The sequence below is a fragment of the Cynocephalus volans genome, chromosome 10 (assembly GCF_027409185.1).
Source record: "Cynocephalus volans isolate mCynVol1 chromosome 10, mCynVol1.pri, whole genome shotgun sequence".
Classification (NCBI taxonomy): Eukaryota; Metazoa; Chordata; class Mammalia; order Dermoptera; family Cynocephalidae; genus Cynocephalus; species Cynocephalus volans.
The window spans coordinates 36,288,974-36,305,229 of record NC_084469.1 but is presented as its reverse complement, the minus strand read 5'-3'; the positions used below and the strand labels follow the sequence as shown (position 1 = coordinate 36,305,229).

The following is a 16,256-nucleotide window of genomic DNA, read 5'->3' as shown; positions in this document are numbered from 1 at the left end:
AGGGCCCCTGATAACCCAAATGAATGTCTGGCATCCCGACTCTTCTCCTAGCCACAAGACGAATGAGGGCTGGGATGAAGTCCAGAGCCAGGACATGAGGCCCAAAGAGGTCACCAGCTCCTCAGAGTTTATCCGTCCAGTGAAGACAGAAGCTACTGTGAAGTCGTCATGGGCCTCGGGGGGATTTTAGATGCCGAAGTGGGACTTCCCAACCCTGGGGCAGAAGGAGGTGGCCTCATGGGACAGAGGAATGCTTGGCCAGGAAACTAGGAGGTGTCCCACCTGCTCGGGCAAGGAAGGGTTAGAGGGACGATGGCAACCAGGGGAAGCCTGGTCCAGCCTGGCCTGAAGAAAACTTTGAAGCAGTTTTCTCCAAACCTGTTGCCCCAAACATTCCATGAATCTCTAATCTCTTCAGCAGGAGGAATGTTTCCCAAGCCCCCGTGTCTGATTTCTCTCCACAATGCACTGCTAGAAAGGAGGGCTTGCTGATGCACTGCGGGAAAGTAGAATCCTCGGTTCTGCCATCAACCCACTGCATGACCTAGGGCAAGTCACTATCCTCCCCTGGGCCTCGGTCTCCCCATCTGTCAAATGGGGAGGCCAGGTCAGATGACCATCTCTAGGTTCCTTCTGGTATCGAGATCTAGGATTCTGCTCCCAGGATGCCTTCTGGACAACACTATACTATTTAACAACTAGATCTCTGGGGGAGAAAAAAAGGCCTTGATTTATACAATGTGCCAATCTCTGAAGGGTAAATGTTCTCACCAAGGCCAATTTCAGACTAGCAGCAGGAAGTCCTGAACACAGAGCTGAGAAGAGATGCCCATAGTCAGCTCTTGGGAGCCATTTGGAGCAGGTGCCCATACCACCGGGTACCTCTCTGTACAAAATAAAGTCATTTCAGACCCCTGGTGCTTTTCTGGTCTCTGCAAACATAAGCCTCTCTCCTCTCCTCAGTTGCACGGTATACTTTACTTTTGAGCAGAGACCACAAATCAGTACAAATGATATTTGTCACAATCTTCTCTAGGGAGATGTTGGCTTCTCCAGAGGAGGGGACAAGAAGGGGGCAGTGCCCCAGTGCCCCTCCTGAGACACCAATCCACTGGTCTCACTGAAGCTGAAGCTCTGTCCTGGGCGGCAAAGACACAAGGTCCATGATCTGTGTAGGCAAATCTTGGAACCAGGCCTTGTGGGAGGCAGGGGGCTTATTTCACATGGCCACGCCCACAGCTTTATTAGGAACAGAGGGAGAGGCCTGCTCAGCTGGGGGGTGGGGAACAGTCTGAGCATCACGCCAGCCACAAGGGAGGCAGCTGGTAGCCTCCCAGCCTCCCACCGTGTTGGTCCTTCCAACTCCGAAGGTCTATGTCCACAATCCAGTGACCTAAACAATGCCCCCAACCCATGATCTTCTCTTCTCTTCCCCTCCCTGGCCCAAATCCCCACAGTCCCTCAACACAGCCCTGAAAGTGTCCCCAGGGCAAACTGCACCCCCCTGCCCCCAGGCCCTGCCCAGCTGCTGATGACAGGAGGAAGGATGGGGTCTGAGTGACCCACAGTCAGTCTCCTAGGGTCCCAGTGTGGACCCAGGGATTTTGAGCTGGGGGGGGGGGGGCCAATAGATCATTGAGCCAAACTCCTTCATTTCATTGAGTAGACTGGGCCCAGAGCTTATCAAGCGGCTTGCAGGATGCTTAATTGTGGTGGGGTGGAATATGCAAAATCCATGACCTTAAGTAAAGGATTGAACTGACAGTTGTAGTTGTTATAATTAATTATTACTACTACTATTTTAAGTAATCAATGGGACCACTGTGACTACTGCCCAACCCCTGCCTCTGGGGCTGGAGGGGGCTTCAGTCACCCCAGTTCAGTGGCTGTTGAGGTTCTGCTGGGCGAGCCTGACAGCAGTAAGGATGGGAGGGACTGTGCACTGAGGGCCTCGGGCCGGGGTGCGTGGCCCAGTCCAGTCTCTGCATGTCCCCTCCCACCACAGCCCAGCCCAGGACCTCTACAGGAATCCCTGAGGGGTTTCAGGCTGACCTCTGGGCAGGGGCCACCCAGCCTCTCTGCATCCACCCTTGCCTCAGCACAGCTCTGCAGTCTGCACCCCCACCCTCCACCAGCAAGGTCTCTGTGACAGCTGTGTGGCATGGGGGTGGGATCCCAGGGACTCCCATCCTCTCTGCCCCTGAAACCTGTCACTTGTCCCGTTCCCATCAGCCATCCCCCTTGAGTTCCCAGTGGGAATAGCTCCCCAAAAGGGCTAAATATTCCGCCCCCGCTGCTCCTCGGCCTCGGCTCATCCTTTATCCTCCCGCAGGCTGGTGCAGCTCCACCTGCGAGGGCCCCGCACCAGGAACAAAGGGGGCCTGAGACCGCCATGCAAATGTGCTCCTTTGTGCTCCTTGGGGTGACAGAGGCCCTGACACCCTCCCAGCCCTGCTCACCCCCAGCCTGACCTCTGCCCCAGACCTTTGTGCAGGCCCCAAAAAGGGGAGAAAGAGGAAGGGGGAGGGGAGGAGGAGACCAGGGAAAGTGAGGGAATGAGGGGGAGGCAGGCTGGAGCAGAGGGGCCAGGACAGAACGACAGGCAGGAGGAAAGACTCAGGAGAGCAGAGTCAGGGAGACAGACGGAGACAAGGAAAGGGGGATCCTGCAGGCTGCCCAGAGCAGCGTCTCCTGGCTAAGGGGAAGGACACATTAAGTTGGCCCATATGAATTTGCCATTTTTGTGGATCACAAATGGTCCGATATACTGGCAATTCCATACGGTTCAATCCAGTACTCATGGGATCGGTCTGGTCTCAAGCCAGGGGGAGTGAACAGGTCGCACTCGCTAGAAGAGTCCGGTGTCCTCTTGGTTCAGTGTCCAGTTTCATTTCTGGGACAAGAGTTCTGGCAAACTGGGCTGATGTCAGATATCTAGGTGTAACCCAGTGGTTCTCAACCAGGGACTGTTCTGTCCCCAGGGGACGTGTGATTATCACAACTGGCCAGAGGGCGGGTATTGGCATCTGGTGGGTGGAGGCCAGGAATACTGCTCAATATCGTACAGTGCGCAGGACAGCCCCACCTCAAAGAATTCTCCAGCCCTGATGTCAAGGTCGAGAAACCCTGGTTTAAACACTTTGAACAATCGCCGAATGTGTTTTAGCTTCTACACCCTCTACTCCCACCACAGAGTGCTGTGGCAAGGACTTGAGATGGTCCCTTATCTCTCTCCCTTGTCCCCTCTGCTGTGAAGGTGCCTCTTCCTCAGGGTCACTCCCCTGAAGGAAGCTCAGGGCTCACAGCCCCACTAAGCCTCGGGATGAGCCTAAGCTCCTGCACAATATGGCCCTGCCTCTTCTGTAAGGGCAAGTGAGGTCAACAGTGACGACGTGTACCAACGTGGGCGGCACTTTCCATGTTCCAGGCTGCTTCACGTTCATTGTCTCCTCCAACATGGCCCGTGACTGGGGCCCCAGTCGATTCCTAAATATAATGCTTTGCACGTTATATCACTGTCTAATGTTTAATAATTAAACCTGTGGGAAAACCAAGACATTTGGGTGACAATCAAGAAATTTAGAATATGGACTGGTGTGGTGTCTTCTCAACGTCCTCATTTTGCAGAGGTGTGTACTCTGACATAGTTAGAGGTGGAACGTCATCATGTCTAAACTTTCCTTTAAAAATATTCCAGCAAAAAAAAAAAAATTGCTGAAGCAAATATGGCAAAATGTTAATTGTTAGGTCCAGGTGACGGGGACAAGGTCGCCTACCATTCTACTCTTGCTACTGCACACAGACTTTTCCTAACAGCTTCACAATGAGTTAAATCACATATTTTATAGTACAACTCAAAATTTGGGATAAATTTCATTTCAGGTTGAGCTAAACTTTACCATGGAAAAAGGACCGGGCAAACCAAAGGTTAAACACGATCCCCACGGGGACGCTTACTGACTGCAGGCAACACAGCTCCTAAATCCTCAGCTGCAACCATTTCGGCATGATGCGTACCTAATAAAGGAGCCAGGGTCCATCTATAAATGCTGCAGCATCTCCTTAATACTTTTGGAGAGAACATGTGGATTTTATCCCGTATAAATATACCAGGGTTTCTCAGCCTTGGCACTGTTAGTATTGGGGGCTGGATAATTTTTTGTTGTGAGTGCTGAAGCATCCCCAGTCTCCACCCACTGCCATCCACCAGTGGTACCCTCCCCCAAGTTGTGACAATCAAGAATGTCTGCAGCTATGGCCAAAGGTCTCCTGGGGACAGAACAGCCCCTGGTTGAGAACCACTGAAATATGTGAAAGTGGGCCGAGCCCGTGGCGCACTCGGGAGAGTGCTGCGCTGGGAGCGTGGTGACGCTCCCGCCGCGGGTTCGGATCCTATATAGGATTGGCCGGTGCACTCACTGGCTGAGTGCCGGTCATGAAAAAGACCAAAAAAAAAAAGTAACTTTTTAGGCCGGCCCGTGGCTCACTCGGTAGAGTGCGGTGCTGATAACACCAAGGCCACGGGTTCGGATCCTATATAGGGATGGCCGGTTTGCTCACTGGCTGAGCGTGGTGCTGACAACACCAAGCCAAGGGTTGAGATCCCCTTACCGGTCATCTTTAAAAAAAAAAAAAAAAAAGAAATATGTGAAAGTAATGAAACAATTTATTTGAAATGCTCCATAAACCAGTCTCTCCCCCAGTCAAAGTTAACTCTCCAAGTGTAATCTGTTGTGTAATCTGTTTTGCCACTTGGCAATATAGTGTATCTTTCCATTTAAATATTCTCCTAGAACATCATAATCTCCTGCAACATCATTATCATCACATCGTCGTCATCATCGAGTACCTCAAACCCTACTGAGAGACGTGTAGGTTGCTTCCCTCTTTTGTTATTATAAACAATGCTTGCAATAGTCATCTTTGTAGCTAAATCACTATTTCCTCAGGCTAAGTTTCTAAATGTGAACCGATGGGGTCACAGATACCTTTTGATACATGATGCCAAATCACCCTTCACAAAAGTGGTACCAGGTTACCCTCCCCGCCACCAGAGCAGGTGAGTGTGTGTTTCCCCAACCCTTTTCAAAGCTGGGAATTACTTTTTATTTTCTAAAATCTAATAATTTTTAAAATGGTATTCCTGCTAATACTATTTCTTGATTACTAGTAAGTATAATACTTCATATGGTTATTGCCATTTGTACAAATTCTCAGAATCTCTAGTTCATTTTCTCCACCCGATTTTGTATTATCAACTCTCTCTTATTGACTTGTAAAAGTTCTTTCTTTATTGAGGATATGAATCTTTGGTGGGCCACGTCACAATATTTTTCTCAGGTTTTAGTTTGCCTTTTATTTTGCTTACAGAGATTTTTTTAAGTGTAGAAGTTTTCCATTTATATCTATTCAAAATCTTTCCTTTTTTGATTTCCGACTTTGGTTTCATGTCTAAAAAGCCTTCCTCAGGCCAAGATCACATTGATACTTATATATATTTCATCCAGTACTTTTAAAGATTCGTTAAAGATATATAAATCTTTAATCCATTGGCGGTATACAGCATGAAGTAGAAATTTAATTTTGTTATTATTATTAAATAAGTGGCCAGTTCTTCCCAGCACCATTTACGGATTGATTTATCCTTTTCCTCACTGATTAATAATCACAGCTTTACCATATACTAAGTTCTTATGTTTACCTTTGGGTCTGTTTCCAGACTTTCTACTCAACTTTAGTGATTTCTCTATTCCTAAGCCAGTACCACGCTAATTTAAATATCCTGTTTACAATATTTTTAAATATCTGGTAAGGCAAATCACCCTTCATTAATATTCTTTTAAAAAAATTCTTGGCTGTTCTCACTGATTTATTTTTCTAGCTGAACTTTAGAATCATGTCCTGTTCAACTGGGCTTTTGACTACAAATATGCTAAACTGATAGATTATTTCTGGAGGATTGATATTTTTCCAAAGCTGATAGATTATTTCTGGAGAATTGATATTTGCCCTCTCAGAACACAGCAAGACCCTCCATTTTTTCTGGTCTTTTTTAGTGTCCCTTGGAAAAGTTTCATTCTTTTATTTACATACATTCTATTTTTATTGCTATTTATTTCTGCATGTTTGATATTTTTATTGCCCTTCTAATTGAGATTTTTGTTTCCATTATCATAAGTGTTCACTGAGCACTTACTGCAGGCCAGCCAGCTCTTCACTCAATGTGACACTCTTTTGTTACTAGTTATTGCTGATATGCAAGAAAAGTTACACCCTTTGTGTACTGATTTTGTAATGACTCCTTCCAGAATTCTTATTAGTTCTAATAATGTTCAGCTCACAATTTTCAGCTGATTTCCTGCCAGTGGTTTTTTTTGTCTTGTTTTGTCCTGTTTTTTTACGATGCCCCCGTTTTCCAGTTCTGGCTGGCTCACTTGCGTTGTCTCACCCACTGCCTTGTGAGCAAATGGACAGCAGAGCTCCGCTAACTGTTCTCCTGCGCCCAGACCAGTGGCCTCAGTCCCTCCAGCCCCATGTGCCAGCCAACCAGTCATGCCCTCAAGATAGCCTTTAACTGGCACCTGCAAGAAACAGTGGCTTTTAACCAGCTGCTCTCCCATCTCTCCTTGGTTTCAGGTCCATCCCCCAGCGGACACTCTCTCCTGGTAGGATGTTACCACACACGGTCAGGAATAAAAAAAAATCACCCTAAATTGACCAAACAACATAACTTCTGAGAGGCTGAATGACATGGTGGTCAACACACTCACAGACTCTAAGGCCAGGCAGCCTCGCTGAATCCCTCCAACACTGCCTACTAACCTCTCTGTACCTCAGTTTCCTCCTATGTAAAATGGGGCAATAACAGTACCTACCTCATATGGGTGGAAGAGACGATTACACGGTTCATAATGCAAAGCATTTAGAACAGCGCCTAGCACAGAGTAAGCAGTATACGTGTTGTCTCCTTCTTTATTTAGACAGAATCCATTTATCTTATATCTGGGATCTGGTCCAGTCTTTTCTTGGGATAATACTCATCTGATGGTGTTAATGACCTCACTGGTCATTTCCCTAAACAGCCAATCCTGGACAGCCTAATATCCTCTTTCATACCACCCTTTGAAAACCAGTGCCTTGGTCAATTATTGGACCTCTGTAGTGGATTGAATTATGTCCCCCCAAAACTCACTGAAGCTTAAGTTGTGTTCCCCAAGTTTTATGTATTAGAAACGCGGCCCCCACTGTGACTGTTAAGAGGGTGGGAAATCCTATTATGGTAATTGAAAGGTGGAACCTTGAAGAAGTGATTAGGTTATAGGACCATGCAGTAGCGAATGGATTAAAAATGGTGGTCATGGCTATGGTTTGGAGGGCTTCAAAAGAGGAGGGAATGTGGAGGTTAGTCCCTGCCCTCTCTGTTCCACCATTTCACAATGTGATACTGCCTTCACTGTCGCCACCACCAAGGCTCTCACCAGATGTGTTCCCTGGATTTTGGACTACCGAGCCTCAGAAACTGGAAGCAATAAATTTCATTTTCTTAAAAATCACCCAGTTTCAGGTATTTTGTTATAAGCAACAGAAACAGACTAATACAATCTCCTTTTACCAAGTGGCATGGGCTGCATGCATGGTCAGTGATCCTACCCCCACCAGTGGTCCTGCCATTGGACCTCACAGGTCCCTTTCTCCTATACCAGGAGTATTAAAGCCTCCCCTACGTGGGACTCGAGGGATCACATCCTTCTCAGATGACTCCAAGAAGAGAAGGAGGCTGCAGGCTGTGTAGCCAGACCTATCCTACATAACCGGAAGCCACGCTCCCAGATCTATATGGCTGGAAAGCAGCAGAGGACTTCCACCACCACCCCTGCCCCATGCTGGCTGAGCTATTCCTGCTTGGACATGGTGGGAGCTGAGAAACACTCCCCTGACCTCAGAAGGCTCCCACTGCGGCCTGTGCCCCAGGGCCTTGTCCTCACAGCACAGTTGCAGTCTCCACTCACCCCAGTCCCGGGCCAACCAGATTCATGTCACCTTTTAACTATGACCTGAAGCACTTGGCTTCTTTCTTAACTGTGGCAAAATACACACAACATAAAATGTATCATTTTAAGGTGCACAATCCAGTGGCATTAAGTCCATTCACAGTGTTGCACAACCCATCACCACCATCTAGTTCCAGAACTTTTCCATCACCCCAAAAGGAAGGCCTGTGCCCATTAAACAGCCACCCCCCAATTCCTCCTCCCTTCTCCCAGCCCCCGGCAACTACTAACCTACTTTCTGTCTCTGGATTTTCTTGTTCTGGATGTTGCACACAGATGGGGTCACACAACGTGTGGCCTTTTGTGACTGGCCTCTTTCACTGAGCACACTGTTTTCTAGGGTCACCCATGTTACATATGGACGCATCAGGACTTCATTTCTTTTTATGGCTGAATGACATTCCGTTGAATGGATATGCCACATTTTGTTTACCTGTTCATCCATGGATGGACATTTGGGCTGTTGCTACCTTTTGACCATCGTAAAGTCAAGTACTTGATCCTTTAACTGATTTCTAGTCTTTCACTCTCTGCTTGGTTCAGGGTCTAACATCAGTGGCTGGAAGGCTGTGACGTGGCCTCCAAGAAGTTCTCTGAACTGCTCCCTGCCTGGGCAGCCCAGCTTGTTACGTCCCAAGGTCAAGAGCCTTACATCAAGCTCACTCTCCACACCTGTCCTCTTGCCACCCATTCTCACCCAAAACCTTTCTGGATGCAGAAGCTGGCAGAACCTTAGCTCGGCTCCATCCCTCGTTATACGGTGGTGTTTGTATTTTTCGAGTTGTTTTATTGTTTTTAGTTGAGCACTTGCAACAGGCCCACCACCGAGTCAAAGGCTCTACTTGGACCATCTCGTTTAATCCTCACAACAACCCTATGAGGCAGGGTTATCATTATCCCCTTTCGCAGAAGAAGAAACCCTGAGACATCAAGCAGAACTCAGGCCTCAGGCTCCCAATTTTAGCCTTTTCCTCCCTCCTGGCCACTCCCCAACACCTCTTTAGCACTGCATTCACGTCTTATCAGCTCACTTTCCCATTCTCACCCAGCCTATTCCCTATCCTGGTAAACAAAAGCCTAAAATGAGAACAATCCATGCATATTCAAGTTACAGGTCTATATAAACCCAATTTTCTTCAATGAAAAACTAGAGCTGTTGAGAGGCCACCAGATATAACATCTTTGAGGTCATCCCCCATTCCCGAGACACCTCCCTGGTAGCATCTCAGTGGGAGCTCCTTGTATAGGTTCTGCTCCTGGGCTCCATGGACTTCTCTGTATAGGCTCTCCTGAAGGGCTACAAGGGTGTCCCTGGAAGCCACCTCTGCCCCCAGGCTGGGGCGGCTGTAGCAGTTAGCAAAAGGCACCGTGTAGGGCCCCAAATGGGGTGAGTGTGATGAGAAGACAGGGCTGGGAGAGAGGACCTAAGACCCCTGCTGCGAAGTGGGGAGAATGCAGGCGTTGGCTGGCTCCTGTCCCGTGGACCTCAACCCTGGGGACAGTTTCCACTCAAAAGGCAGCTGTGCCCCTTCAAATGAAGGAGGCCGGCAAAAGAGCAACAGCTTCTCACCAGCAAAAGTGGTCCTTCCTCCCTCTGGATTTCTTTGTTCCACTTCTGGGGGAAGGCCCAGGGGCAGGGGTGGGGTGGAGTCGCTCACACAGGCTCTGAGAGCCAATAGGGCACATACCTCCCCAACTGGCCGTGCAGTGACTTCATATGGGTAGCCTGAAACTCACCAGGCTGCAGAGGGAATATTTACACCAAGGAAAGTGGCCAATGCTATAAATCAGTCCTTCCCCGCCCCAGACAGTTGTAAAGTATTTACCAGCGCACCTCTGCCCTTGGCGCTGTGCAAGAGACTATGGGAGAAGCTGATCACCAGAGGCAGAAGGAGAGTGGTTTGAATGTCCCCTCCAAAATTCATGTTGAAGCTTAAACCCCCAGGTAGCAGTGTTGAGAGGTGGGGCCTTTAGGAAGTCACTAGATCGTGAGGACTCTGCCCTCATGAATGGATTAATCCATTCATGGATTAACAGGTTAATGAATTAATGGATTAATAGGTTATCACGGCAGTGGAACTGGTGGCTATATAACAGGAAGAGAGCATGCTAGCACACTCTTACCCTCTCACATGTGATGCCCTGCACAGCCTCGGGACTCTACAGAGTCCCTTCCAGGGAGAAAGCTCTCACCCCCTTGACCTTGGACTTCCCAGCCCCAAAACTGTAAGAAATAAATTCTGTTTCTTTATAAATGACCCAATTTCGGGTATACTGCTACAAGCAACAGAAAATGAACTAAGACAGAGCAGACATTTCTGAAGAGGAAGAAACCCTAGCAGGAGAGAAGGTCATTACTTTCCACGACAGAGAGCTGTGGCAGGGATGGCTGGCGGTGGGGGGACTGGGGGACCCTCGGCCCCAGCCCTTCATTCCTCAAGGGAGGCAGAAAAGAGAAGCTGCTGCACCATCCCTGGAGCCAGTGAAGGAACAGCCCTGGGTCTCCTGGCTCCAAACCAGTGCTCCTCCCACCACACCAAGTGGCCCCCACAAAACCAAACAACTGGCAAATCAAGAACTTCCCTTGAGTTGACAGAGGGCAAGGAAAGCAGGTGTCCTTTGTGTAGCCCGAGTGTCGAGATCTCTATAAGTCGGTGTGCCTTGGGAGAGCCTTGGGCACAACACCCTTCTTGAGTGGGTGGGCCCCCACTATCTCCCCTCCTGCTTGTCTCCCTCCTGGCCTCTGATGCCCCAGATGTCCCATGGGCTCCGCGTTCCTCGTCCCCTTCCCCATGATGGCATACCAGCTAGCTCAGCGAGCAGGTACAGAACATTCCCTGAGTGAGCTGGCCCTTCAAGGGGATGAGTTCAGGGTGAGGTTATGTCCATGAGCTTTCTGAACAAATTCTCGTCTTATTCTCCTCTGTTCCGCAGGCAAAAGTAAATATGCTCTTCTCAGGCAGCCTCACACAGGGGCCTACCCTATTCACACACTGCAAGAGTGGACAAGTTTGGAAGCATCGAGCTTCCTCCTGCTCCATAGGCCTCCTGCCCACAACGTCCCGGTGCCTGAGATGAGGCAAGCCCAGCCCCTCTGTGGTGGGAGACCCCACAGTCTGGCACTTGGGTCCCCAGGGTGGCTTGTGGTCTCTGGAGAGAGCCCTAGAGCAGTTCAACAAGGGTCTGGCCAAAGCTACAAGCATCGCTGCAAGCTTCAAACCTGCTCACTCAGCCCTTCTGCAAAGAAAGTACTTATACGAGTGTTGACTGACTGCTTGCTTCAGTCTAAGTCCTATTTTTAAAGGTTCAGAATGAGGAAAGGTGATTAAGAGTAACAAAATCAAAAGTTAATGAACCAGTCGAGGACTGCTAAGGAAGACCTTTCCAGAAAGGATGCCACCAGTGTTCCCAAGCAGTTCCTCGGGAATCTTGTCTGGTGGAGCCAAGAACTTCAAATGCTCCATCCCTGGTTCTTGTAGACTATGCACAAATCTCACAAGTTTTTTCTTCCTCTGCTTTTTCCCCCCATTTTTCCATTTTTGATTTGGATGGAAAAAAGCCCAAAACCACTGCAGGACACCTAAATTCAAGCTGCAAAGACTAAAAAATTGGAAGGACAGAGAGAGAGACAGACAGAGGGAGACAGAAAGAGGGAGACAGAGAGAGGCAGAGATCTGCCTCCCTCTGGGACAAGCTGTGGCCACAGCCACTGCTCAGAGGACTAGCTCCCACAACGTGCACCGCCTGAGGCTCGTGTCTGGGCGAGTCCCACGCAGCCAGGTCATGACCAGTGAGGCCGTGACTGATAGCACATCAGGGAGAGCAAGAATGGAGTCTCCAATCAAGTGTCTTCTAGCTTCAAAACTGTTCTCCCCTAGAGCAGGATGTTCCCTGGAGTTGTGCTGTGACAGCGCCTCCTCATTCCCACCTCAGCTCTGTCACCCTGCCATCCCCTGCACGTGGCTCAACCAAAGGCACCTGAAGACTCTGCAAACGACCCCAGACCAAACTCTCTTTGCCTTCCCCAGGGCAGCCTCCGGTACCCGGGCCACGCGTTCTGTCCTGACCTGCACGAGGGCTGTCTGTGGACTGCGCATGTACAAGTTCTGAGTCTGTTTGCTCTCAAGTTCCCAGGCACTGCCAATACTTCCCCAAATCCAGAGTCTTTATTCCAAAATATCCAGGCAACCATGTGGGTTTCACAAGCTTCCCCCACCTCCCTACAGACCTGTATGGAGAGGGCCAGGGTCCCCAGAGCCTGCACAAATGTCCGTGCTGGGGCCCCCACTGTCACTCTGTCTGCCCCCCATTCCCACTCCTACTCCAAGTACCAGTGCACAAAAGCCCTGTGTGACCAGGATGCTGGGGACAGCTTGTACTGCTCTCAGCAGGACACCCCATGCAGCCGGGCTCCGTGCCCTCTGTGTGCTCAAAGCCAGGGACAGACAGCCTTTCGCATGCCAAGGAGTGGTGAAGCCCATGGACCCTTTCTCAGAATAATATTTTTCAATCCTCAAATAAAATGCATAGACTATAAAGGAAATTGATAATACCCAAGTACAGTTATCCAAATATCTTTTAAAACCCAGATTGACAGTACCGTTACGTTATGTGTATGCTTCTTTATTAATGATTATAAATCAGGATCTAGCAGCTGGTCTAGCAACTTCTGTAATTCTGAAGCAGTAATGTGCATAGACAGTATTTCATGGTAGACACCAACTATAATGTGATGTGAAAACAGCTGTGATTTCTACCTGTGACCGAGTGACAGGCACTGCTGGCTGCTGTGGTATGTAGCTCCATCATGGAGGAAATGCTGAATTTTCAATTAGAGGTGAATGAAAGTGAAGATGTGGGTCTCTTCCCATCCCAGCGCACGGCCCCCCTGAATTCTGTTTGTGGACCCCTGTGTCCAAGAGCTCCTTTTCCATCCCCAGCACTTCTTTCTTCCCTGCAGCTCCAGGGAGGAGTTCCATGCCCCCAGGTCGGAAGGTGTGGGGCTGCCAGGCAGCTTCTTAACTTTGGTGTACAAGTAGGACCAGCTCAATTTCTAAGCTTCCGGGCTTGGGACAGAGGCCCCATTAAAACCTCCTCTATTTTATTCTCAGAAGGGAAGTCACAGAAAAGTACCAGGGGGCACCACTCACACCGAGAGCCCAGATGGTGGTTACGGAGGAGTCTGGGCCTTCTAATCCCCCCTCCTCTCCACCCCCCTTCCCCCCCCCACCACACAGCAAAAGCGAGAACTGAGATCTAAGGGGACAGTTTACCTTCAGGCTCTTCCACGCTGCTGGCCGCAGTGGTCGGCGGTGCTACAGGGATCTCTTTGTGAGGTTCAGGACAGGGAGGAAGAGAAGACAAGGTGAGAAGACGTTATTTTCAACCTTAGAAGGACAAGGACCCCAGCACAGACTCCTCCCAACATTCCTGGAAACCTGCTTCCCCTTTCCCACTCGGCATGCAGGGGGTAGCAGAGAGCTGGCAGGGACCCCAAGCACATGGCACTGGTCTCCAGGTGGGGATGTCTGTCCTCCCAGGTGTTGCAGAAGAACGTCGTGAAGAGAAGGTAGGAGCCAGCTGGCAGCTGCTCGTGTTCCCGGGCCAGCTGTGTGCGTCTCACTCGGGTGCCATGGTTTGCGGGGCTTCCCCAGGCCTCTCTGTTCATCATCATATCACTACGTGGGGCCTGCTTGCCTCTGACCTCAATCCATGGGTGGCAGGGCTGGCATGGGAGGGGCTGGAAACTGCCCAGAGGGAGGTTTCTCACATGTGCAGAGACGTGTCTGCAGCCCTGGCCCGGGTTCCCCAGGGCTCATATCTCACAAGTGAAGGCATTTTCTTAGTGGGCACATGGGACTGAGTGTACAGAAGACCAAAGGGCAGGATAAGGGCATGTGCTCTATTTTGATTATTTTCTTCCTACCCCAAATAGCAGTGAGTTCTTACTATATCCTGGATGCGACCCTCTACTCAAAAATGGTAGAGTATTAGCCAGTCTCTGCTGTTCATCAATTCAGCTGCCAGGCACTGAAGCTCGGGCTTCCTCTTTCTGGACAAGGCCAAACCCTGGACCAAAAGTACCTGCAGGGCAGGGACTCACTTCCCCTGGCGAGTGACCACGAACCTCACGGACTCTAGCCGATACGTGACTCTCTCGGGTAAGAGCTCCCTCTAACCCCCAGATTCCTGATGGGCGAGGACCTGAGGCTTGGTGGATCAGGATGGAATACTCAGGCCAGAGACACATCTGAGAGGCACCTGAAGGAGGCAGCCTCTGCACCTTTAGGAAGAAGGGAGCAGGACACAACCTTCAACTTGGAGTCTTGCTCTCGGGTGATTTTAGCAGCAGCAACAACCCAAATGCACCCTGTCACAGAGGCTCATGAGGAAGCTGCACCCTGTACCAGGCCCTTTCTTGGCCCTAAAAAGCCACCTGGTCCCTGCAGAAACAATCTGGAGGCAACATCTGAATGGCTCAGTCTAATTCTGCCAGCCCACAAATGGGGCGGGGGCCAATGGCCACAGAGCCGCACTGCCCAATAGCCTCAGTCTGAAAATGTCTAAAACAGGTGAGCTGACTTCTGAGAAGGGCCATGTAGCAAATACCTTAGGCTCTGTGGGCCACCTGGTCTCAACTCAACTCTGTTGTTACAGCATAAAAGCAGCCGTGGACAACAGGTAAATGAGGGGATGTAGCTGTACTCCAATAAAACTTTAAGAATGGAGACTGGGCTTTGAATTTCAGATAATTTTCATGTGTCATGAAATACTGTTCTTCTTTTGATTTTTGTTTCAACCCTTAAAAAAGGTAAAAACCAGTGAGCCATATAAAAACAGGTAGGGCCAACTCCCCTGGCCAGAGTTTGCCAAGCCCCGCTCTCCAGGGAATCAGGCATTGTCCCTGGGGTCTGTCTTGTTCGCTGGGATTCGTGCTGTCTCCTCCCTTCTGTCTTGGCTTAGGTCAGCCCTGCACAAGGAATCAACAAGGCTGAGGCCAGGGGGCTGGCTCTCAACCAGGCTTGACTTTCCAACTGGGACTAACTCTCCGCTCGTAACATCAATGTGACCGTACCAGTTGTAAAATATTGAAACCCTTCTGAGCCAAGGCCCCTGAGTGACCCCTGCCATCCTGCTCATCCCTACCCATGTTCCAGCAACTCAGGGGCTAATGGCTGGCTAGACAGGACACCTTGGACCTGGCAGGGGTGCTATCATCCTTTATGAGGGCCATGGTGCCGTGCATGGGAGCCCTGCCCAGCTAGTCTCAGAGACTCTGGGCTTTCAGTCCTTTCTGTTCTGAATCCACTGGGGACAGGGGAAATACTGCGATTCCTGCAGCAGTAGCAGCAGCCCCTCATACGGGCCCACCCCAGGTCCAGGGTCAAGGTAGAATGTGGGAATGGGCCCTGTGCCGAGGAGAGTGGCTGGTGGGTCTCCCACAGGGACTCGCCGAGCACCAAGCCCTGGAAGCAGTGATGCACCAAATCCCCTGGATGCTAGTGACCAGCACCCCCCAACCGCCACCCGCCCCCCAGGCACATAGACTGCACATACTGATGCAGGGGGCAATGGGCGAGCGGCTCTGCTGGTAGCCTTTGGCGCAGCGGTTGCAGGTGATGCCTGTCACACCGTCCTTGCAGGGACACTGGCCAGTGGTTTGGTTGCAGGTTTTGCCAGCAGCGCCCACGGGGTGGCAATCACAGGCTGTGAAGAACACACAACAGGGGGTCAGAGGTGGGGGCGGTGGGGGGACAGCACACACCCTGCTCTCAGGCCCCTCCCTACCCAGGGGAACAGCAGGGATGGGGGGGCAGGCCCAGCCAAGCCCACATACATTCCAGAAGCTCCGTTACTGGCCACCCGCCTGCTCAGAAATGGGGAATCAAAATCAGAATGGACCAACTTGAAAGGACTGTTTGGCAGCAGCAAAGTGAAGGTGGGGAGCCCTTCCGAAGCCCCAGGAGGAAGGTCTAGATGAAAATATGTTTTCAGGAATGCAAAGCCCATGGTCCTGCTCAGGCGTACGTGGAGTAGCCAGCGTCTGGAGGCACACCTTCCTGGGACAGCAGAAGTTTATGTGCTTTTGCTCTCTGCCCTCGGCCAGCCCCAGCCCCCCAAGTTGCCCTGAGGTGGAAGGAATGGGGCTAGAGGCCGAGGAAGCCAGCCGTGCAGTCTGCCAGGTCACAGGGAGTGGTAAGGGAG

General features: G+C 50.3%; 1 protein-coding gene across 2 annotated transcripts in view; it reads right to left on the bottom strand.

Annotated features, from left to right (window-relative positions):
* The window catches only part of NTN1 (netrin 1), a 184,325-nt gene that overhangs the window by 33,279 nt on the left and 134,790 nt on the right, over window positions 1-16,256 (bottom strand). For both annotated transcript variants that reach the window (XM_063110824.1, XM_063110823.1), the window contains exons 4-5: window positions 15,609-15,758; window positions 13,325-13,378 (exon numbers count right to left, since the gene is read on the bottom strand). In XM_063110824.1, coding sequence (XP_062966894.1) covers window positions 13,325-13,378; window positions 15,609-15,758 — 204 coding nt within the window. The remainder of the gene's footprint in view (window positions 1-13,324; window positions 13,379-15,608; window positions 15,759-16,256) is intronic.